The sequence below is a fragment of the Trachypithecus francoisi genome, unplaced genomic scaffold, assembly GCF_009764315.1.
Source record: "Trachypithecus francoisi isolate TF-2019V2 unplaced genomic scaffold, Tfra_2.0 Lachesis_group3, whole genome shotgun sequence".
NCBI lineage: Eukaryota > Metazoa > Chordata > Mammalia > Primates > Cercopithecidae > Trachypithecus > Trachypithecus francoisi.
This window is the reverse complement of record NW_022681468.1, coordinates 4459991-4484777: the sequence shown is the minus strand read 5'-3', so window position 1 is coordinate 4484777 and position 24787 is coordinate 4459991. Positions and strand designations below refer to the sequence as shown.

The following is a 24787-nucleotide window of genomic DNA, read 5'->3' as shown; positions in this document are numbered from 1 at the left end:
AAGCCAAACCCAGGAGGGTCCAAGACAGCTACAGTGACCCGCGGGTGTATCTGGAAGTCAGAAGGAACTACTTTTGAAAATAAGTCTAAAATTATTTTCTGTTTTAAGACAGAATCTCACCTATCATCCAGGCTGGAATGAAGTGGTGCGATCACAGCTCATTGCAGCCCCAACCTCCTGGGTTCAAGTGATCCTCCCACCTCAGCCTCCCGAGTAGCTGGGATCACGCATGTGTGCCACCACACCTGGGTAATTTTTTGGTATTTTGTAGAGATGGGGTCTCCTTATGTTGCCTAGGCTGGTCTCAAACTCCTGGGCTCAAGCGATCCTCCTGCCTCAGCCTCCCAAGATGCTAGGATTACAGGTATGAGCCACCGCACCTGGCCAAGTCTAGAATTCTTAACCCGGCAATCTTCCTGGTCATCTCCTTATTCTGTTTCCTGTTTGTGGAAAGTGGTGGGTGGAAATTTAATACCAGGACAATAATTATGTCAAGATTTGAGCAGTTTGGTCAGATGACCCAGCTGTGTCCACAACTTGTGCTGGCCCCGAGATGGTATCAGTGAGATAGTTAGTCCTGGCTCTGCCTCAGCCCAGTCTGTCACCCTTCGCTGGTTCTGGAGTGCAGTTTGCATTTGGCCATCACAGTACTAAGGCTGTCAGATATGCCCCAGTTTACTCTACATGCATCTGTGCCAGGAATAAATCCTTATTTTTATGGCGCTTTTCCTAAGACTGCTCTGTAGCCAAGTCGGCCAAGATGACTTCCAAAATCTAACTGCCTCGTAAACTGTCCCCACCACTGTCACCGTGGACTCAAGCATTCAGCAGGCCCTGGGCAGATGCAGTGAGGCAGCATCAAGGCTGGTCGTGCCCTCCCTCAGACGCCCTGGAAAGACGAACTTCCCTGGTACGATTTGGGTTGTTCTCACCTGTTGCCTTGCACTTTCTTACACTTCCGGCGTTGAAGAATGCGCGCTCCTCCAGAGAAAGCCAGGAAGAGGTCGGCCATGCCAGGGGTGGGTCTAGCTGGACTCTAGCCGCCTCGTGGCAGGCTGGCTGCACCGCAGGTATGGGGGCAGCAGAGCAGGAGACAGGAGGTCACGGTCGCACTGCTGCTGCCTGTCACACGAAGGCATGCACATCTGAGTGCCAGACGGAGATGGCTGCGGGAGATGGCTGCTTACTGCTTCTGCCCGCAAGGCCCGCCCCCACCAGTGTGGGGAGTGGCTGGGCTCCCCTGTGCTTCTGCCTGGTGTCTTCTTTAAGGTCAGGAGGGTGAGGCGGGTGGACGACGGTAGGCTCGCACAAGAAGGGCGACAGTGCAGCCGGGCAGCACGCAGGTGCTTAGCAGAGGATTGCGGGATGAACGTGTTTGAATGGGGAGGACGACGGCTGAGGCCTCATCCTTGCTTCCGTTCTGGGTTCTGTGGGGATAATTCAAGCGCTTCAATTGCGTTGCACAGAATGGAAATAATCCGGCCAGCCAGGGTTCACGAGCTTTCCAGTTTGCGGCAGAGGCGGCAGCAGGGTGAGGTGGCCTCCTATGGGCTGAGCCAGCCTGGCCCCTCTGCCCTCGGCCCTGGCCCCCATCACAGGGCCCAGACGGACACAGGGAACCACACACAGCTAAGGCGGTCTGGGGATCCTAGCGCCTGCTGCCGAGAGCAGGCGGGTGCGAGGGCCAAGTGCAGGGCAGGAAGTCCAAGGGTGGCTGGCAGGATTTCCCGTTTCTCCAAATCTGCAGGAAATCATCACCCTCGGAATCTCCACCCTTGGACTTGGGAAGCCGATGTGGGAACCCTGCTGTGCGCCACAGACCCCCGTCATGCCTTCATGGAGGGGCCTGTGGAGCTGGGCTCTGGTTCCCTGCTCACCTCCACCCCGGAGGCCCAGCTGCCCTGGGCCCTGGCGTGCCGGGGGCGCTACACTGCTTCAGAGCGTTTATGCCCAAGTCTAACAAAACCAGGAGGGCCTCAAGTGGCGGACCTTGGGATGGTCCTCCTCTTGCTCTAGGGACTTTCTTGCCTTCAGAGAGCCCCCAGCCCTGCTGCCCCCACCACGAGGAGGGTGACAGTCAGAAGTCAGGGCAGCTGATGTCCTGGGCACCAGCATCTGCAGACCACACTTGCTTTCTCAAAAAGGCCTGCAGAAGAACTGTAAAGACATTCCCTTCATATTTTTAGATGTAAAGGGAATAACACGTTTCCCAAGTACACACACACTTAATCCGTTTACATGCCCGACTCTGAAGCCAGGCCCGGGGACAGGGCGTGCCCCTCCTAGCCACCACTCCCCTACCCACAGGTCCCTCTCTTGTGACCTGTGCGTCCCCCCACCACCCCTACCTCCCTAGCCTTCTGTCCCCCAGCCCTCCCTGCTGCTGGGCTCTGCCCACAGCCCTGGTGTCCGACTCCCCTGGGACTCCCAGGCCCTCTGTGGAGGCAGAACGGTGCCACCCCCTGCTCAGACACCTCCCCTACAGCAAGGGCAGCCCTGAAGGCTGCACCAGGGTCTCAAATGGGTTTAAAAGGCACCCAGAGAGAGGCCTGCTCTGAACATTATGGCAAGCCTCACTTCCGGGCTGTAATCTGCCCTTCTTCTTGGGCTCCTTTGACCCCCATGTGGCACAGACCGGGCACCTGTACCTATCGACTCGCTGCCCCACTCCCAGCCCTTTCCTCCTCCTCCAGTCTGCCCTCCCTCCATGTGGCCCAGAGTCCACTGTCGTGTCAGATGGCCTGGGACTGGGGCCAGAGCCACTGGAGAGCACATGAAGGAAGGGTGTCACAGATTTGTCTCAACAGAGGAACAAGGAGGCTTAAAGCCCGGGAAATTTAGCTTTTTTCAAAAATATCTCCATAAGTTTGGGAAGATGACCAAAAAAAAGGAGGACCCAATTACTAAGTTACTTTCCAAGATAAACGAGGACTTACTAGGACTTTTCTTGTGCCAGCAGCCCAGCCAGTGCCACGGTTTCTTTGCAGTGTTCCCATCCCATCCCCACGGGGAAGCGTTTCTTTTTCTAGGACACAAGGTGCCCAACTTATTGTTGGCACTCGGCAAACAGCTCAAAGCACCCACTGGCAGGCCTGGGGCAGGGCTCCATACTCCCCAGAGACAGGTGGGCACCAGGAGCTGAAATGACAACGTGGTCACCGTGAAGCCTGTGCTCAGAAGAGACTCTTCAGGCCTGCCCTGCGCCCCGTACCACCTTGCCAGGCTAGTCACTGAGGAGCACACAGGGCTCCAAGGACATGCCTGTGTATGCTGCTTCCCGAGTGGTTCTTCAAATGAAAATTAAGCCACACCAGGCCGGGCGCAGTGGCTCATGCCTGTAATCCCAGCACTTCGGAAGGCCGAGGCAGGAGGATCACCTGAAGTCAGGAGTTTGAGACCAGTCTGATCAACATGGAGAAACCCCATCTCTACTAAAAATACAAAAAATCAGCCGGGCGTGGTGGCGCATGCATGTAATCCCACCTACTTGGGAGGCTGAGGCAGCAGAATCCCTTGAACCCGGGAGGCGGAGGTTGCAGTGAGCCAAGATCGTGCCACTGCACTCCAACCTGGGGAACTAGCGAAACTCTGCCTCAAAAAAAAAAAGAAAAGAAAAGAAAAAGAAAATTAAGCCACATCAAAGCCTTCCCAACAAAATCAATTCCCCTCATGTGCCCACAAAAGCTAAAATAAAGGAATGCCTGGTAAGGACACATGTTGGACTCGGAGAATATTAAAATGCAATACTGTAACGACAGCTTATTCTTTAATAAAAGTCGGGGTGTCCAGTAGCGTCACTGGTAAGACGTGGTGCGCTCCACGACTGACCAGCAGCGCCAGAAAAGCGCTGTGAGGGGACACGCTGAGTCCACCTTCCAACCACGCCCAACTGATCACAGAAATGCCTGCTTGTTTTGATTCATATACAAAGTTACAAAATAGTCCCTGCCCCAAATTCTTAACGAAAATGAAAGAAAACCCTAGAATGTGGCTTTACAAATATATTAGCCCAGAACATCCTGGGCAGCTGCGCGGGCCGCGGGTGCGGGGGGGTGCGCAGGGCAGCACCCAGAGCCCCAGCCAGCGCGAAACGGACGCAGGTGCGTCCCCAGCCCTCCGTGGCGTCTCAGCGGCAGATCACCCAGGCCTGGCCCGATCGGGCCTGGTGTTGCCTCTGGAAGTCGAGACGACTGTGCTGCTCAGTATCTTCCGCCTTTCCGCACTATGGTGGGCAGGCGACACTGCTGCGGGGCAGGCTTAAGGTCCTTCCGCGGATCTGTCTGTCAAAGAAAAATGACAGACAGGAAATTCAGTGGCGGCCTGGGCAGGGGGAGAGCAGCGCCGCCGGAGAAGCTGGCTCCGCGCTACCTTCTTGCTCGCAGGGATGCACTTCAAGGGTCTCAGCACCGGCGCTTTTCCATTTGTCCCAGATCCAAGCACGGACTGCAGCGTGGGGCTGGAGTAAGACGACAGTTTGGCCACTCCCGAAAGCTTTAGTTTGGGCAGTTCCATGAGGTAGGCCGGTCCTTGTCTCTTGGGATGGTCCTCCTCTTGCTTTAGGGACTGTTTCTTGAAACAGAACAGAGGCCAGTTGGACATCAAATGCTTTCCCCTTTATGGAAATTAGGAAAAATGAAAGAGGCTCTTTGTACTGCTTTTGCCTAATGCAATTTCTTGACCATGACATGTGACTGGGACACATTCACCAGGTCCCAGACACCCCAAGGGAGTGGCCGCTCACCAGAGTCCCACGGCGGAGCCAAACCTTCAGGGGGAACCTGAAGCACGCAGACTGCGAGCTGAGGAGTGCGGGCGGCAAAGGGTTGGTGGGCAGTGGTGCCCACGCCTCCGGCCTCCTACTCTAGCTCCAAGGTCTCACACTCTGACCTGCCTGCTGCCTGCTTTTGGGGGACTTGTAAGCTAAGGATGGTTTTACATTTGGGTTTCTTTGTTTTTTGTTTGTTTGTTTTTTAAGACAGGGTGTTGCTCTGTAGCCCAGACTGGAGTGCAGTGATGCAATCTTGGCTCACTGTAGCCTCAGCTTCCTAGGCTCAGACGATCCTCCTGCCTCAGCCTCCCAAGTAGCTGAGACTAAAGGCACGCACCACCACACCCAGCTGATTTTTAAAACAGATGGGGTGGTGGGGGAGTAGTCTCACCTATGTTGCCCAGGCTGGTCTCAAACTCCTGGCCTAAGTGACCCTACTTTGGCCTCCCTAAGCACTGGGTTTACAGGTGTGAGCCACCACACCCACCCGGTTTTTATATTTTTTAATAATTGAAAAAAAATGTTTCATGGCATATGAAAATTATGTGAAATTCAAATTTTAGTGTCCCCAGTTCTACTGGAACGCAGCTCGCGATGCGGTTCATGTGCTGCCTCTAGCTGCTTTCACACTGCAGCAAAGCGGGGAGTGTGACAAACACCCCACGGCCACGGGGCCTAAAATATTTCCTGTCGGGCCCTTAGAGAAAAGCATGCCGACCTCGGATGTGACTGAGGGTGGGGACTTGGGTGAATGCCGGCCTGGAGTGACATCCACGGTTTGAAGCAGACCCTCTGTCCAGGAGGGAGCAGAGGCAGAGCAGGGACAGTAGTGAGGCCACCTGTGGTGACTTAGGCAAGGTGAGGAGGATGTAGGAGGCAAGAAGGCGAAGGCCCTGTGAGATGAAGGAAGGGTCCACGGGAGGCCTGGGCAGTCGGCAGAGTTGCCTGCCCAGGAGGGAAGGCCATGGGAAGCCACAGGGAAAAGCACATTTGGGGGAAAGATCGGGAGAAGGGGTTTCAGCACATTTGTCTTTTGGACATTCGAGTGGAGCTGTCAAATCGGGGGCCAACGCGACACAGGAGCCTGGCTTTCTGGAGAGCAGTCTGACTGCAGCTCTGGGTTCCCCGCTCCCAAGCGGGCAGGGAGCACTCGGTAAAGGCTGGGAGGAGCGAGTGACGTAGGGACGACCAAACAGATGAATGATGGAAGGGCACATTGTCACACTGTTGGGGTGCCAGCCCAGAACTGGGAGACTGGTGCAACCCTGCCAGCAGGTGCCACAGGGCTGCACTGGGCTAGGATGCCACACGGTAGGTGGGAAGGTGAAGGCACTGAGGAGCGAAGCTAGCATTTCTCAACCCAAAATGTGCGCAACCTCCACTGATGGCACGGAGTGCTCATCTGGGGCCAGAGACAGCGTGGCCTGCCTAGGACTTGAGACCTGTCACTGGCTGGGTCGGTGACTCGGGCCTAGGGCTTGAGGCCTGTCACCAGCTGGGTGGGTGACTTGGGCCAGCACTGCATCTTCTCGGCACCTCCCTCCAGGGCCGTTCTGAGGGACGATGTCTCCACAGTGCGTTGGCATAGAACCTAGCACCTGCATGTGGTCATCAGGACAGACACAAAAGTTCATGCAAGGGTCCCCTCTCTGGGCCTGCTCACACGGGATATTCGTCCTCAATTCTTAGCTACTGGGGCAGAAAGGGCTTGAGCAAACAGAACTGGGGTCCCTGACATCCCAATACACGCAGCCAGCAATTTGCATGCTGTTCAGGCCTCGACTGACAACATGGTCTGCCAAAGCCTCCACAGGTGGCATCCTCCTCAGAGAGACACAGGCCACCTGAGGGCATCCAGTCCCCGCTGAGCTGGGTGGTCTCCAGCTCCGATTTCGCTTAGTACCTGCTTTCTGCCCTCCTTTGAAATCCAGCAGCTGTTACTGAGTGGTTCCGGTGCCACAGGGTGCTCCGGAAAGCAAGCTTTTCTGTGGCTGCCCACAGCCCGCTTCTCTGTTTTCCTACGGGGAAGGAGAAGAGAACAGAGCAGCTCCACTGACAGCCCGCAGAGCACATGGCCTGTTGGCTTCTTTGTCTCCAATTTGTTTACTGTGTGAGTTGCCACTAGCTCTTCTTTTCTGCATAAGCTGTAATCAGGGGGCCTTTTTTTTTTTCTTTTCTGTCTCAGCCTGGCAGTCTCTGGGCCAGGAACAGAGCTGGCTCTATGAACCAGAGGCACTGCCTACCCAGGGACTCACAGTTTGGGATCAAACTGTCACCTCCACAGTTATGCACACAGGAGTGTCCAGGGGTATGGAATTAGATGACCTCAGGCAGACAAGTCTTAGATTCACACTCAGCAGGTACTTCCAGTGCCAGGTGACATCCAAAGTGCTCTAACATCCCAGAATGCGTCCTGTTCACACCATTTACAAGGGCTGCACACCAGGCTCTCCTAGAAGGCTTACTACCCATAGCTTCGGCATCAACCACAAAGTGGACAGCCCGCCCCTCTTTCTCCTGCCATGGAGCTGCTAACAGCCTCATTTTGGGAAGGATATGTCAGAACACAGCACGGTGGGGGCCCCAAGAGGCCCTGACCACTCTTCAGGATAGAGAGCGTGATTCCCAAGAACCAGGGACCCTCCAGAGGGCAGTCCCTTGCCCCACTGTGTGCCCATGGGTCTCATTTGCCCGGTCCTGCATCCGCCCCACAGAACCCACGAGAGTGCCTACCTCTGTTCTTGGAAGTAGGGGTGCTGCAGGGCCTGGTGGGCGGCGATTCTCTCATCGGGATCATAGGCCACCATTGCGTGCAGGAGGGAGAGGCATTGTGGGGACAAATTGGTTGTCAGTAGAGGTATTCCTGATCCCCTTTTAAAAGGAAAATCAAAATTCATAGCTCTCGACCTGTATTAAAAGCCCAATGATAATAAATGGTCATGCTGTCACTGAGCGCACCGGCGGTCTACTGTCACGACTAAGGCCCCTGCATGGTGCAGGTCTACACCTGTCCCAGCCCACAGAACGTGCAGCACCAAGAGGGACCCCTGATGTCAATGATGGGCTCTGTGCAGTAATGTGATATCCGTGATTCATCGACCATAACTAACACACCATCGAGGGGGTGCTGACCACAGGGGAGGCTGTGTGCACGTGGGCACAGGGCTCTATGGAAACCTAAAACTGCTCTTTAAAAAAATCTATTAAAATAGTCTATGGTAAAGGGGGGATCTGTTACGCTATAAATATAAGAAAACTACCTTTCCTATAAAAGATTAATATTACCTTCCCGTATGAGAAGAATGAAATAAACTTTAACAAAAAAAGAAGAGTCCAAAATTGTTGCCACCTTCTCCCTCCCTGGGATCTGGGGGCTGCTGGGTGCTACTCGCCCCTCAGCCCACAGGCCCTCCCTGGGGAGTCCCGACTCCCCAGCCTCAGCTTCATCAGAATGACCCCTGAGAGTCTGGGAACACCTCTTCCAGGTGTCGGTCCCGCCAGCAGGGCCATGGAGGGCTGCAGAAAGCCTTCACCACCTATGGTCTGTGCTTGGGGAACATTTCCACCCAAAGGCTTCTACGTCCTGTTTAAATTACTCAGGGAACAGAGCCTGACTCCCCGGCCCTCAGAAAGCCTGTGACAAATCTTTCTGTGATGCTCAAGGAAGAGCTCACCTTTGAGACCCCTTAAAGTGATGGGCTCTGTCTGAGCAGCCACTCACTGGCCCTCAAGTGAACTTGGAGCCCTGAGAGTGAGGGGTTTGAGGGAGGCACAGGGAGGGGCTTGCCCTGCCGCAGGTCCTGGCAGGGGAGTGAGTCCACGTCCACTCTCAGAGCACAACACTTACTGTTTGAACTTGGTGAGGGTCTTCTGAGCAGGTGTGCCGATGACATCGTGGATTTTTGAGATTTGGTCCAGTTCATTTACTCCAGGGAAGAGGGGCTGCAGACTGGAAGGGCACAAGGGCACTGTGGTCAGTGTTAGGGACAAACTGCCCCAAAAAAGCCTCTTGGTGCTTCCCCCCCCCCCCCAATGCTCTGCAACCCTTCTCCGTGCCGCCTACCCTTCCCCCAAGCCTCTTTACATTTCTAAGCTCTTATCTAGGTGCCACTTTGGAGCCAGCAGACTTCATTCATCAGACCTTGCTGCAATAAGCAAACCCCAATTACAAACCATCCAGACCACATAGCAGAAGATCCTGGGAAGCATAAACAAACTTTACCTGCACCCTCCTGTAAGTTCCTGCTCTTCATCTAGTCGCTACCATAAACATCACAAGGTGATATGTGGCAAAATTAACCAGCAACCAACCCTGGGATATCCATACCAAAGAACTCCCTCAAACTCCCCTCCCCAATATAAACCCCTCATTCTGTAAGCTTGGGGCTGCGTCCTCTGACTGTTAAGGGGGCAGCGGCAGGTTAATAAAAACTTGCTTGCCTGACTTTGGGTCAGTTTTTCCTTTCTCTTGGCTGACCTTACTTTCTGGTGCCGAAACCCGGAAAGGGGGATAGACTCTGGCCAGGACTCACTCACTATCAATCTCTCTCTTTCTCTCTTTCTCCCTCTCTGCCTCCCTCTCCTGGCCAATCTCCCCTTCCCTGAACCTGCCAAAGACCCAGAGAATCTCCTAGACTCTCCCATTGCTGGTGACTTCATCCACCATCAAAGCCTCTGCCAGCGTGAGTAAAAAGGGACTTGCCATTCCCTGGAACTCTTTACCATCCATCTCTCCGTTTCCGAAAGACCGTGGCTGGGCCAAGGGCTTCCTTTGCCCTCCGGGCCTCTGGTTCCTCCATTTCAGGGACGCCTAACACGGCAGTTACCTCCTCTATTCCGGACAAGTTCCAAGGGAAAGGGGACGTCATCGGCAGTCTCTTCTTCCTCTACCCCTCTCCCTTCCATTCACTATGGGAGTCTCTCAGTCTATTCCTCCTAAAACCACCCCCCTTGGGTGCCTCCTACACAATCTCAGTACTCTTGGCCTCCGTTCAGAAATCTGCCCTAAAAGGCTTATCTTTTACTGTAACACTGCGTGGCCTCAATACAAATTAGACCATGGCTCCCAATGGCCTGAAAATGGCACTTTCAATTCCAACATGCTCGGAGACTTAGACAACTTTTGCCACTGCTGTGGGAAGTGGTCTGAGATTCCTTATGTTCAGGCTTTCTTTACCGTCCGTAGTTGTCCCTCCCTCCGCCAGTCCTGCTGTACTTTCCAAATTCTCCTCGCCTGCTCCAAACCCGACTGGCCTCCTGCTCCCCTCATCTCAATAGCCCCAGCTGACGACTTCTCCCTTCTTTGATCCCGCTGATTTCTCCCCTGCTCGACAACATCCTAATCCTCCACCGGAATAGCATGACCCCCCACTGTACACCTCCACTCTGGCTCTCCCTCTCTCTCTCTCTCTCTCCAGCCACCCCGCCTCCAACTCTGAGTCCTCCCCATCGCCACCCCGTACTCGTTCTCGAGCCCACCATGCCCAGCAGCCTGGTCCCTTGCTGCTTCTCCAGGAATTGTCAGAGGCCGAAGGGATCGTCCGTGTCCACATCCCCTTTTCCCTCTCCAATCTCTCCCAAATTGAGAAATGTCTTGGGTCCTTCTCCGATCCCGACACTTATATCAAAGAATTTAAATATCTCATCCAGTCTTATGAACTTGCTTGGCATGATCTCTATATTATTTTGTCTTCTACCCTCCTTCCGGAAGAAAAGGAAAGAGTGTGGCTTGCAGCCCAGGCCCATGCTGATGACCTCCATCGGCAAGATCCTACTAGGCCAGTAGGGGCCGCTGCAGTTTCCCTGAGAAAAGCCTACCTGGAATTACCAACCCACAGAATCCGGCCAGGCCTCCTGTAATCATATGATTACTTGCCTCAATGCAGGCCTTAACAAAACTGGCCATAAGGCTGTAAATTTCGAAAAACTCAAAAGAAGCTCCCAAAAGGCCAACGAAAACCCTGCCCAATTCCTTTCTTGCCTTACAGAGACTCCAAAAATATACCCGTGTTGATCCTGCCTCCTGAGAAGTAGTGAACTATTGTTCTTAACACCCATTTTATTTCCCAAACTGCCCCCGACATCTGGTGCAAACTTAAAAAGGCTGAAGATGCCCCTCAGACCCCACAACGAGACCTCCTTAACCTGGCTCTCAAAGTGTTTAATAACAGGGATGAGCAAAATAAATTAGATAAAGCCCAAAGAAATCGTGCTAAATACCAGCTTCTAGCAGCAGCTATACATCAACTCAGCCATATTACCCAAGGGCACAAAAGACCCGATAGCAGCAACCCTCCAGGCCTTGTTTTAAGGGCAGCAAAGAAGGCCACTGGGCACGGGCATGTCCTAACCGTCGAGTGCCAAAGAGCCCTTGCCCAGTCAGCCAGCAGACAGGCCACTGGAAGTCCGACTGTCCTCTCAGCAAACGGACAGACAAGCCTGCTCCTCAGAGCCACCACCCCTTTAACATGACAAAATGTGAAGAATCGCTTGCATTCCTGCAGCTACGGGCCAGGGCCCCCGGCCCCGTCTGCCATCACTGCATCAGAGCCCAGGGTAACTCTGCAAGTAGCAGGTAAGCTGATCTCTTTTTTAATCGATAGCAGGGCCACCTCTTGGCTTTGCCTGAATTTTCAGGACCCACTCATCCCTCTCAGGTCTCAGTCATGGGGGATGATGGACTCATCTTGCATCCATGCGCCATCAGACCCCTTACTTGCTCTCTGTTTGATACTGTTTTCTCACACTCTTTCCTTATCATGCCTCGTTGCCCTACCCCCTCCTAGGCCAAATTCAAAACCAAATTCAATTTAGAATTCAAATTCAAATTCAAATGTTGGCCAAATTCAAAGCTTCTATCACCTTTTTCTGCCTCCCTCAACCAGAGTCCCTCTTCCTCTTCTCTACTAGTCCAGCCCCTGACCCCTCTCCCCAGTACCCACTTCCCACCTCTCTCAGAAACCCAATAGGATGGGGCACCACCACCGCTCTCTAGCTGCTCACCACGACCCCATCAAAATTCAGTTAAAAACCGCTCTACATTTCACAACATCCCCCAATACTCCATCTCCCTAACCCACCAAAAAGGCTTACAGCCCATCATAAACAAGCTCTGTTCACGTGGTCTTCTTAGGCCAACACATTCTTCATATAACACCCCCACCTTTCCGGTTAAAAAATCAGACGGCTCATACCCACTCCCCCAAGGCCTCCAAGCCATCAATCGGGCCGTCCTTCCTATTCACCCCATAGTTCCTAACCCCTATGTACTTCTCTCTCTCATTCCCTCCAACACCACCCACTACACTGCTGTTGACCTAAAAGATGCCTTTTTTTTATTATTCCCCTGCACCCTGATTCCCAAAACCTCTTTGCTTTCACCTGGACCAACCCTGACACTCTCCAGTCACAACAACTCACCTGGACTGTCCTCCCTCAAGGCTTCAGAGATAGCCCTCATTTCTTCGGACAAGCTTTAGCTCGAGATCTCACCTCCTTAAACCTTTCCCCTAAGCCGTCTCCTTCAATACATGGACAATCTTCTCCTTTGCAGCCCTCTCTAGAAGACTCTCAAACCCACACAGTCACTCTCTTAAACTTTTTCGCCACCGAAGGGTATAGAGTCTCCCTGTCCAAAGCTCAACTTTCCACCTCCATAGTAACTTACCTACGAGTTCAACTTTCCCCTGGGGCCCAGGCTATGACCCCCACCCGAGCAGCACTAATAGATAATCTGCCCGCACCCTCCTCCAAAAGCAAAGTCCTTTCCTTCCTAGAACTACCAAGCTTTTTAAGAATATGGATTCCCACCTTTGCCCTCCTAGCTCACCCGCTCTATAAAGCAGCCAAAGGCCCTCTCAATGAGCCTCTGAATCCCTCGCATAACATACTCCCCAGCTTCTGCAGACTTCAAACCGCTCTTGTCACTGCACCAGCTCTGTCCCTACCTGGTATCTCCCAATCTTTCACTCTCTATACTGCCGAGAGCCGAGGAATAGCCCTCGGTGTCTTAGGGCAACAGAAGGGAGACCCTCCTTCCTTTGCCCCTGTAGCCCACCTCTCTAAACAATTAGACAACACAGTCAGAGGATGGTCAACCTGTCTTAGAGCGCTAGCAGCAGCGGCCGCTTTAGCTCTAGAAAGCAGGAAACTCACATTCAGTCAAAATACCAGCTTCTGCAGTCCTCATCATCTACAGGATCTCCTCTCCTCCCGGGCATTAGGCTCCCTTCCTCCTTCCTGGATTCGATTACTCCATGCCCTCTTTATCAAAAATCCCAAATTCAGTCTTGCCAAAAGTTCTCCCCTTAACCCAGCATCCTTCCTCCCTGTATCTTCTTCTCCTACTCATTCTCGCACTGACATCCTAGATCACCTGCAGCCACACTTTCCTAACATTTCCTCCAAGCCTCTCACCAACCCTGATGACCAACTATTTATAGATGGCTCCTCCTCTGGGCCCACCAGCTCCCCCAAAATTGCTGGGTATGCAGTTGTTTCCCTTGACCGAGTAATTGAAGCTAAGCCCCTACCTCCAGGAACCTCCTCTCAAAAAGCAGAACTCATAGCTCTCACCAGAGCCCTAATCCTTTCCAAAGGCAAAAGAGTCAACATTCACACAGACTCCAAATATGCGTATCACATTCTTCATTTCCGCGCCGCCATCCGGCAAGAGAGGGGATTCCTTACTGCCAAAGGCACCCCATCACTAACGGCCCCTTATTTACCAACTCCTTCAGGCTGTACATCTCCCAATGGAGGCAGGAATTATACACTGTCAGGGACATCAAACAGGAACAGATAAAATCTCAAGAGGCAACAGAAAGGCCGATGAGGCAGCAAAAGAAGCCTCCCTTTCTTCCGCTTCTGCCTCCCTCTTCCTCATTACCCGTGCAATCCAACCTCAAGACTTCCCCACTGAAAAAGCCTCATTACTACAACAAGGAGCCTTCCTCTAGGGAGACTGGAGAGATAAGGACCAGATGCCAGACCTTCCCCAGGGACACACCGACAAAATCCTGACATCTCTCTACCAATCCTTCCATATTGGTGCACATCCTCTCTATCTCCTCCTCCACCCATATTTCTACTCCCCTTACCTATTTACCTCACTAAAAAGCATAACTTCAAACTGTCATATATGCTCTGTCACTTCCTCTCAAGGAGCCCCCCATTCCCCATCTACTCCTACACACCAGCTAAGAGGAACACTCCCAGGGGAAGACTGGCAAATAGACTTCACTCAGATGCCTCCTGTCAAAACAACAAGATTCCTTCTCACTCTTACAGACACCTTCTCTGGGTGGGTGGAGGCATTTCCTACCTCTTCAGAAAAAGCCGCAGTAGTCTCCCAGATCCCTATATGAGAATCATCCCTAGGTTGGTCTCCCTCGCTCCATTCAATGAGACAATGGCCCTGGCTTCATTTCCCAAATCACTCAACAGCTCTCCCAGTCCCTCAGTGTCCAGTGGCGCCTCCATAACCCATGTCGACCCCAATCATCAGGAAAAGTGGAAAGGGCAAATGGAATCCTTAAAACACAGTTGACCAAACTCACTCTAGAAGTCCAAAGGCCCTGGACTTCCCTCCTACCCACAGCTCTAGCCCACATCAGAGCCAGCCCAAAGGCACCCTCCTTTCTCAGCCCATTTGAATTAACATATGGACGCCCTTTCCTCTTACAAAACAGGCCTCCTTCTGATTCTCAATTAGGAGAATACCTCCCAACACTCTCCCTCATCCGCCACCTCCTCTGCAAAGAGGCTGACCAGGCCCTCCCAACACCACATAAAGACCTCACTGACCAGACCATCCTACCAGGAGAACATGTTTTTCTAAAAACCCTTAACCCGGCCGGGCACAGTGGTTCATGCCTGTAATCCCAGCATGAACTGGGAGGCCGAGCCAGGTGAATCACAAGGTCAAAAGATCGAGACCATCCTGGCCAACGTGGTGAAACCCCTTCTCTACTGAAAATACAAAAATAAGCCGGGCATGGTGGTGCACACCTGTAGTCCCAGCTATTCGGAAGGCTGAGACAGAAGAATCACTTGAACCCAGGAGGCGAAGGTTGCAGTGAGTTGAGATTGTGCCACTGTGCTCCAGCCTGGCGACAGAGCAGGACTCTGTCTCAAAACAAAAAAGAAAAAAGAAAAAACAAAACCCTTAACCCAACCAGCCTTAAACCAAAATGGGAAGAACCTCTCCAGGTCATCCTTACTTGTTGGGCCTCTGAGCCCAAGCCTGCACGTATACATCCAGATGGCCTGAAGCAAGTGAAGAATCACAGAAGAAGTGAAAATGGCTGGTTCCTGCCTTAACTAATGACATTACCTTGGGAAATTCCTCCTCCTGGCTCAGAAACTTCCCCACTGAGCACCTTGTGACCAACCCCCTCTTCCTCCGCCCCTGCCCGCTGGAGAACAACCCCCTTTGACTGTACTTTTCCATTACCCACCCAAATCCTATAAAACAACCCCACCCCATCTCCCTTCACTGACTCTCTTTTCGGACTCAGCCCGCCTGCACCCAGGTGAAATAAACAGTCTTGTTGCTCACACAAGGCCTGTGTGGTGGTCTCTTCACACGGATGGATGTGACATTTGGTGCTGAAACCCGGGACAGGGGGACTCGTCCTTCGGGAGACCAGTCCCCTGTCCTCACCCTCACTCCATGAGGAGATCCACCTACGACCTCCGGTCCTCAGACCAATCAGCCTAAGGAACATCTCACCAATTTCAAATCAGGTAAGCGGTCTTTTCACTCTCTTCTCCAGCCTCTCTTGCTACCCTTCAGTCTCCCTGTTCTTCCAATTCCAGTTCTTTTTCCTCTCTAGTAGAGACAAAGGAAACACATTTTATCCATGGACCCAAAACTCTGGCGCTGGTCACAGACTCGGGAAGACAGTCTTCCCTTGGTGTTAAATCACTGGGGGGACGCCTGCCTGATGACGCCTGCCTTGGTCATTCACCCATATTCCCTTGGTGGCAAGTCAATTGCGAAGATGCCTGCTTGGGCTGCTCACCCACACTGGAGCCCAGGGCTGCTCACCACACCCCCCTTCTCCGAGTCTCTACCCTCTCTTTTCTCTGGGCTTGCCTCCTTCACTATGGGTAACCTTCCACCCTCCATTACCCCTTCTTCTCCCTTAGCCTGTGTTCTCAAAAACTTAAAACCTCTTCAACTCTCACCTGACCTAAAACCTAAGCGTCTTACTTTCTTCTGCGACACCGCTTGGCCCCAATACAAACTCGATAATGGTTCTAAATAGCCAGAAAACGACACTTTTGACTTCTCCATTTTACAAGACCTGGATGATTTTTGTTGAGAAAATGGGCAAATGGGTCTGAGGTGCTTGATGTCCAGGCATTCTTTTACACATGGGTCCCTCCCTAGTCTCTGCTCCCAGTGCGACTTGTCCCAAATCTTTCTTCTTTCTCTCCTGTCTGTTCTTTCAGTCTCCACCCCAAGCTCTGAGTCCTTTGAATCCTCCTTTTCTACAGACCCATCTGACCTCTCTTCTCCTCCCCAGGCTGCTCCTTGCCAGGCCGAGCCAGGTCCCAATTCTTCCTCAGCCTCCGCTCCCCCACCCTATAATCCTTTTATCACCTCCCCTCCTCACACATGGTCTGGCTTACAGTTTTGTGTGGGGAGACTAGGCCTCCCCAACCTGCCCAACAATTTCCTCTTAAAGAGGCGGCTGGAGTTGAAGACATAGTCAAGGTTAACGCTCCGCTTTCTTTATCTGACCTCTCCCAAATCAGTTAGCGTTTAGGCTCTTTTTCATCAAATATAAAAACTCAACCCAGTTCATGGCCCATTTGGCAACAACCCTTAGCTTTACCGCCCTACACCCAGAGGGGCCAGAAGGCCATCTTACTCTCAATATGCATTTTATTACGCAATCCGCTCCAGACATTAGAAAAAGCTCCAAAAATTAGATTCCAGCCCCCAAACCCCACAACAGGACTTGATTAACCTTGCCTTCAAGGTGTACAATAATACAGTAGAGGCAGCCAAGTAGCAACGTATTTCTGAATTGTAATTCCTTGCCTCCACTGTGAGACAAACCTCAGCCACATCTCCAGGACACAAGAACTTCCAAACGCCCGAACCGCAGTGGCCGGGCGTTCCTCCAGGACTGCTTCCCCCAGGATCTTACTTCAAGTGCTGGAAATCTGGTCACTGGGCCGAGAAATCCCCGCAGTCCAGAATTCCTCCTAAGCTGTGTCCCATCTGTGCGGGACCCCACTGGAAATCAGACTGTCCAACTCGCCCGGCAGCCACTCCCAGAGTCCCTGGAACTCTGGCCCAAGGCTTTCTGTCTGACTCCTTTCTAGATCTTCTCGGCTTTAGTGGCTGAAGACTAATCTGCCTGATCACCTCGGAAGCCTCCTGCACCATCACAGATGCTTTGGGTAACTCTTACAGTGGAGAGTAAGTCCGTCCCCTTCTTAATCAATATGGAGGCTACCCACTCCACATTACCTTCTTTTCAAGGGCCTGTTTCCCTTGCCTCCATAACTGGGTATTGACAGCCAGGCTTCTAAACCTTTTAAAACTCCCCAACTCCGGCCGGGCGTGGTGGCTCACGCCTGTAATCTCAGCACTTTGGGAGGCTGAGGTGGGTGGATCACATGGTCAGGAGTTCGAGACCAGCCTGGCTAACATGGTGAAACCCCGTCTCTACTAAAAATACAAAAATTAGCAGGGTGTGGTGGCGAGCGCCTGTAATCCCAGCTACTTGGGAGGCTGAGGTGGGAGAATCGTTTGAACCTGGGAGGCAGCGGTTGCAGTGAGTCAAGATCGCGCCATTGCACTCCAGCCTGGGCAAAAGGGGGAGACCTTGTCTCCAAAAAAAACAAAAAAACAAAACAAAACAAAAAAAAAACTCCCCAACTCTGATGCCAACTTAGACACTATTCTTTTATGTACTCCCTTTTGGTTATCCTCATCTGCCCATCTCCCTTATTAGGTCGAGATATTTTAACTAAATTATCTGCTTCCCTGACTATTCCGAGGCTACAGCCACACCTCATTGCCACCCTTTTCCCCAGTTCAAAGCCTCCTTCACATTTTCCCCTTGTATCTCTCCACCTTAATCCACAAGTATGGGACACCTCTACTCCCTCCCTGGCAGCCGATCACACACCCCTTATCATCCCATTAAAACCTAATCACCCTTACCCCGCTCAACGCCAGTATCCCATCCCACAGCATGCTTTAAAAGGATTAAAGCCTGTTATCACTCGACTGCTACAGCATGGCCTTTTAAAGCCTATACACTCTCCTTACAATTCCCCCATTTTACCTGTCCAAAAACCAGACAAGTCTTACAGGTTAGTTCAGGATCTGCACCTTATCAACCAAACTGTCTTGCCTGGCCACCCTGTGGTGCCAAACCCATATACTCTCCTATCCTCAATACCTCCCTCCACAACCCATTATTCTGTTCTGGATCTCAAACATGCTTTCTTTACTATTCCTTTGCACCCTTCATCCCAGCTTCTCTTTGTGCTTTCACTTGGACTGACCCTGACACCCATCAGGCTCAGGAAATTATCTGGGCTGTACTGCTGCAAGGTTTCAAGGACAGCCCCCATTACTTCAGTCAAGACCAAATTTCTTCCTCATCCGTTACCTATCTTGGCATAATTCTTCATGAAAACACACGTGCTCTCCCTGCTAATTGTGTCCGGCTAGTCTCCCAAACCCCAACCCCTTCTACAAAACAACCAACTCCTTTCCTTCCTGGGCATGGTTAAATACTTTCACCTTTAAATACCTGGTTTTGCCATCCTAAAACCACTATATAAACACAAAAGAAAACCTAGCTGACCCCATAAATCTTAAATCCTTTCCCCACTCCTCTTTCCATTCCTTAAAAACAGCCCTGGAAGCTGCTCCCCCACTAGCTCTCCCTAACTCATCCCAACCCTTTTACATTACACAGAGCCAAAGTGCAGGGCTGTGCGGCTGAAATTCTTACACAAGAGCTGGGACCATGTCCTGTAGCCTTTTTGTCCAAACAACTTGACCTTACTGTTTTAGGCTGGCCATCACGTCTCCGTGCAGCAGCTGCTGCTGCCCTAATACTTTTAGAGGCCCTCAAAATCACAAACTATGCTCAACTCACTCTCTACAATTCTCATAACTTCCAAAATCTATTTTCTTCCTCACACCTGATGCATATACTTTCTGCTCCCCGGCTCCTTCAGCTGTACTCACTCTTTGTTGAGTCTCCCAGTTACCACTGTTCCTGGTCCAGACTTCAATCTGGCCTCCCACATTATTCCAGATACCACACCTGACCCCCATGACTGTATCTCTCTGATCCACCTGACATTCACTCCATTTCCCCATATTTCCTTCTTTCCTGTTCCTTACTCTGATCACACTTGGTTTACCAATGGCAGCTCCACCAGGCCTAATCGCCACTTACCAGCAAAGGCAGGCTCTGCTATAGTATCTTCCACATCTATCACTAAGGCTACTGCTCTGCCCGCTCCACTGCCTCTCAGCAAGCCGAACTCACTGCCTTAATTCGAGCCCTCACTCTTGCAAAGGAAGTATGCATCAATATTTATATTGACTCTAAATATGTCTTCCATATCCTGCACCACCACGCTGTTATATGGGCTGAAAGAGGTTTCCTCACTACGCAAGCATCCTCCATCATTAATTCCTCTTTAATAAAAACTCCTCTCCAGGCCACTTTACTTCCAAAGGAAGCTGGAGTCATTCACTGCAAGGGCCATCAAAAGGCGTCAGATCCCATCGCTCAGGGCAACGCTTATGCTGATAAGGTAGCTAAAAAAGCAGCTAGCATTCCAACTTCCATCCCTCATGGCAGTTTTTCTCCTTCTCATTAGTCACTCCCATTTACTCCTCCACTGGAAACTTCCACCTATCAATCTCTTCCCACACAAGGCAAATGGTTCTTGGACCAAGGAACATATCTCCTTCCAGCCTCACAGGCCCATTCTATTCTGTCATCATTTCATAACCTCTTCCACGTAGGTTACAAGCCGCTAGTCTGCCTCTTAAAACCTCTCATTTCCTTTCCATCGTGGAAATCTATCCTCAAGGAAATCACTTCTCAGTGTTCCATCTGCTATTCTACTACTCCTCAGGGATTGTTCAGGCCCCCTCCCCTCCCTACACATCAAGCTCAGGGATTTGCCCCTGCCCAGGACTGGCAAATTGACTTTACTCACATGTCCTGAGTCAGGAAACTAAAATACCCCTTGGTCTAGATAGACACTTTCACTGGATGGGTAGAGGCCTTTCCCACAAGGTCAAAAAAGGCCACCACCTTTTTTGTGTCTTCCCTTCTGTAAGACATAACTCCTCGGTTTGGCCTTCCCACCTCTATACAGTTCAATAATGGACCAGCCTTTATTAATCAAATCACCCCAGCAGTTTCTCAGGCTCTTGGTATTCGGTGGAACCTTCATACCCCTTACTGTCCTCAATCTTCAGCAAAGGTAGAACGGACTAATGGTCTTTTAAAAACACACTGCACCAAGCTCCGCCTCCAACTTAAAAAGGAGGACTCTGTCAAGGACAGAGCCCAAAAACCCACCAACCAAGCAAGTAATTATGCTGAACCCCCTTGGGCACTCTCTAATTGGACATCCTGGGTCCTCCCAATTCTTAGTCCTTTAATACCTGTTTTTCTCCTTCTCTTATTCGGACCTTGTGTCTTCTGTTTAGTTCTCAATTCATACAAAACAGCATCCAGGCCATCACCAATCATTCTATATGACAAATGCTCCTTCTAAGAACCCCACAATATTGCCCCTGACCACAAAATCTTCCTTCAGCTTAATCTCTCTCCCACTCTAGGTTCCCACACTGCCCCTAATCCCACTTGAAGCAGCTCTGAGAGACATCGCCCATTATCTCTCCATACCACCCCCCAAAAATTTTCACAGCCCCAACACTTCAATACTATCTTATGTTATTTTTCTTATTAATATAAGAAGACAGGAATGTCAGGCCTCTGAGCCCAAGCCTGCACGTATACATCCAGATGGCCTGAAGCAAGTGAAGAATCACAAAAGAAGTGAAAATGCCCAGTCCCTGCCTTAACTGATGACGTTACCTTGTGAAATTCCTTCTCCTGGCTCAGAAGCTTCCCCACTGAGCACCTTGTGACCCCTGCCCCCGCCCACCGGAGAACAATCCCTTTTGACTGTAATTTTCCACTACCTACCCAAATCCTGTAACGGCCCCACCCCATCTCCCTTCACTGACTCTCTTTTCGAACTCAGCCCACCTGCCCCCAGGTGAAATAAACACCCTTGTTATTCACACAAAGCCTGTGTGGTGGTCTCTTCCCACGGACACGTGTGACACAACCCCTACTGCAGCCAAACTCTGAGGACATACCCCCTGGTATCACCTTTCCAGATTAAAGAGAGCTCCCACCTCCGATCCACCAACCAGCACCTCACCAACTTGTAACTGGTATTCCAGCATACTCCTTGGGCCAACCCAACTCCACCTTACATCCATCCCAGAAGAAACTTCACATCAGTAAATCCATCTATCTCAAACAGGTTTAAACTACTGTTACAACTAGCTTCCTTTAATGGAGACACTCTATTATACCTTCATTGCAGGTATTATACTACTTACCCTGTTGTTTGCAGTGGGATTATATAGTGTAACTCCTTCCAATTCGAATCCCAGCCAAAAAGTCTCCCTCACTTTAGCCTTCTGCCTAATGGTTACCCTTATAGCAGGAATCACAGTCGCTAATAAACATTGCCACATCCTCCCTAGATGCCCTGCCTTTGTCTATCCTACCACTTCACTCTCTTCCTTCACGCCCTCTCACAAGATATTTCCTGGTTCCACCCACGGAACAACACCCTGGAGGCCTTTTTCAAGTGTATAACCAACCTTTTCTTCCAAGGCTCTTTCCATGGCTTCACTCTGGGTGAAACCTAACTATTTACTTTTCTGCTCACTCTCTGTCTTTCTAACCCATCCTATAATCAATACCCCAACCCTTCTTTCAGCCCAACCAATACCTACAACCCCTGAACACCTATACAGAACACTTAATCTCACACACTCCTTACTAAAAAACTCCAATTCCTCTCTGGCAAGAGACTGCTGGCTCTGCGTATCCCTCCTCTCCACAACATACAATGCAATCCCTGCCTCAGCCTACAACTGGACTTCCACCCAAGTAACCTACCATCCTGAAATCCTCATTAACAGCTCCCCTCAAACTCGACACACAGGCATTAACAAAAATCTCCCCCCAGTTAGCCAGCGAGTTCGGTCTAGCTGTGACAACCTGACATCCCTACTTACACAACCTATCCCCCTACCGCAGCTGTGATAAAGGCATATTAGGAGCCATAACAACCCACACAATCTTACCCTATCTAGCACCACTGGGCGCCAATGACATCTACCCTCAGGCATTCCCCTCAGCCACCTAAATTCCAAACTGTGCAACTTACACTGCACAACTCAAACCCTCCACCGAACATACTACTCTCAAAGCCACCAACAATAAAGACAGGCTTCGTTTCTCTAGCCTCTCAGCCCTTGACACTTCCCACCTCCTTAACAAAAACTCAGAGTACCGCAAGGGCCGACACCTCCCCTGCTTATCCTTCTTCCCTTGGCTCCCCTATCCATGCACCACCCCTGCACCCGCCACCCGCGACTGTGTCCTTATCCCAACATTCAGCAACACTCCCACATGGATCTTAGTGGACACAAAACGCTTCCTCTTACACTGGGAAAAAAGACCCCAAAGCCCCCAGCCTAAAGCAAACACCCTTTACAACCACTTACAGCAGCAGCTCTAGCTGGGACCCTAGGAGTACGGATGCATGAGAGTAACAAAACAGTACATCTTTTTAGCATACACAACCAGTTCTGCCTACCAAGCCAAGGCATACTTTTCCTATGTGGCACCTCAACTTACATTTGCCTCCCCTCTAACTGGATGGGCACCTGCACCCTGGTTTTCCTCTGTCCAAAATCAACGTTGCCCTAGGAGACCAACCCCTACCAATCCCAGTACCCCAATACCCCTATCCGACACTGCCGTGCGATACAACTCATACCTCTATTAGTAGCCCTCAGAATAACTACGCAAGTTGGAACTGAGACTGCAGGATTAACCACCTCTGCTTCCTATTACCAATCCCTCTCCAAAGACCTCACAGATAGCTTGGAAGAGATAGCCAAATCCATTACAACTCTCCAATCACAAACAGATTCTTTAGCAGCAGTGGTTCTTCAAAACCACAGAGACGGAGACCTACTCACAGCCAAAAAGGGAGGACTCCGCCTCTTTCTAGATGAACAGTGTTGCTTTTATCGTAACCAATCCAGCTTAGTACAAGATTCTGTAAAAAGACTAAAGGACCAAGCACAACAAATTAAAGAAAATGTCCCCTGATGGCCAGCGTGGCCCTCCCGGTCCTTTAGTACCTGGTTTCCATGGCTAATGCCCCTCTAGGCCTAGCCATAACCATTCTTCTTTTTCTAGCATTCAGCCCTTGTCTCCTACACCTTCTCACTCAGTTTTTACTGGACCGTATCAGAGCCTTCACCCACAGGACAATACAAGATATGATGCTGCTCCAAGAATACGAACAGATCCAAGAACGGCAGTCCCTACTGTCCAGCCTGCCCCCAAGACCGTCGCCCCTTCCCAGCAAGAAGCAACCAGGCGACAACGGCACCCCTCTTCTATTACCTATTCAAGGGCTGGGAAGTTAGGGACAAACCGCCCCAAAAAAGCTTCTTGGCGCTGCCCACCCCTCCCTCTAATGCTCTGCAACCCTTCTCTGTGCCACCCACCCTTCCCCCAAGCCTCTTGACATTTCTAAGCTCTTATCTAGGCGCTGCTGCAGAGCCAGCAGACTTCACTCATCAGACCTTGCTGCAATAAGCAAACCCCAATTACAAACCATCCAGACTACACAGCAGAAGATCCTGGGAAGCATAAACAAACTTTACCTACACCCTCCTGTGAGTTCCTGCTCTTCATCTAGTTGCTACCATAAACATCACAAGGTGATATGTGGCAAAATTAACCAGCAAACAACTCTGAGATGGACGGGCGCGGTGGCTCATGCCTGTAATCCCAGCACTTTGGGAGGTCGAGGTGGGTGGATCACGAGGTCAGGAGACGGAGACCATCCTGGCCAACATGGTGAAACTCCGTCTCTACAAAAAATACAAAAAATTAGCTGGGCGTGGTGGCGGGCGCCTGTAGTCCCAGCTACTCGGGAGGCTAAGGCAGGAGAATGGCGTGAACCCGGGAGGTGGAGCTTGCCGTGAGCTGAGATGGCGCCACTGCACTCCAGCCTGGGCAACAGAGCAAGACTCTGTCTCAAAAACAAAAATAAAAATAAAAAATAAAAATAAAAACAAACCAACCCTGGGATGCAGCCATACCAAAGAACTCCCTCAAACTCCCCTCCCCAATATAAATCCCTCATTCTATAAGCTTGGGGCTACTTCCTCTGTCTGTTAAGGGGGCAGCCGGCAGGTTAATAAAAACTTGCTTGCCTGACTTTGGGTCTATTTTTCCTTTCTCTTGGCTGACCTTATAGTCAGGACATGGCCATGGTCTCTCTATTCTGCCTGGTCCCCTTGACCAGGCAGGCCCACTCACACGCAACATGAGGAACTGAGCCTAGCTCATACAACACCCTCACCACAAGAAACACAAGGAACTGAGCCTAGCTCTTACAGCGACCCTCACACACACGAAACAGGAGCAACTCAGCCTGGCGTGTGCAGCGCCCTCACCAAAAAAAACACGAGGAACTCAGCCTGGCGTGTGCAGCACCCTCAACACACGAAACACGAGGAACTCAGCCTGGCGTGTACAGCGCCCTCACCACGCGAAACACGAGGAACTCAGCCTGGCGCCTACAGCGACCCTAGCCGCTGGGAGGCTCCACTCTCCCTTGTGCCCTTCTGTTTCCTCTTTACCAATAGGTCCGACATGTGTTCCCTAATAGGCCGAAGAC

General features: G+C 51.2%; 1 protein-coding gene across 11 annotated transcripts in view; it reads right to left on the bottom strand.

Annotated features, from left to right (window-relative positions):
* The window catches only part of MOK (MOK protein kinase), an 82618-nt gene that overhangs the window by 1979 nt on the left and 55852 nt on the right, over positions 1-24787 (bottom strand). For 4 of the 11 annotated variants that reach the window (XM_033191277.1, XM_033191278.1, XM_033191284.1 and 1 more), the window contains 5 exons: positions 8616-8717; positions 7502-7675; positions 6672-6786; positions 4369-4569; positions 3734-4280 (listed from right to left, as the gene is read on the bottom strand). In XM_033191277.1, the coding sequence (XP_033047168.1) occupies positions 4200-4280; positions 4369-4569; positions 6672-6786; positions 7502-7675; positions 8616-8717 (673 nt within the window). In that variant the 3' untranslated portion in view covers positions 3734-4199. Of the gene's footprint in view, positions 1-3733; positions 4613-6671; positions 6787-7501; positions 7676-8615; positions 8718-24787 lie in introns of those variants that run through there. The other 7 variants (XM_033191274.1, XM_033191275.1, XM_033191282.1 and 4 more) reach the window with 5 other exon arrangements.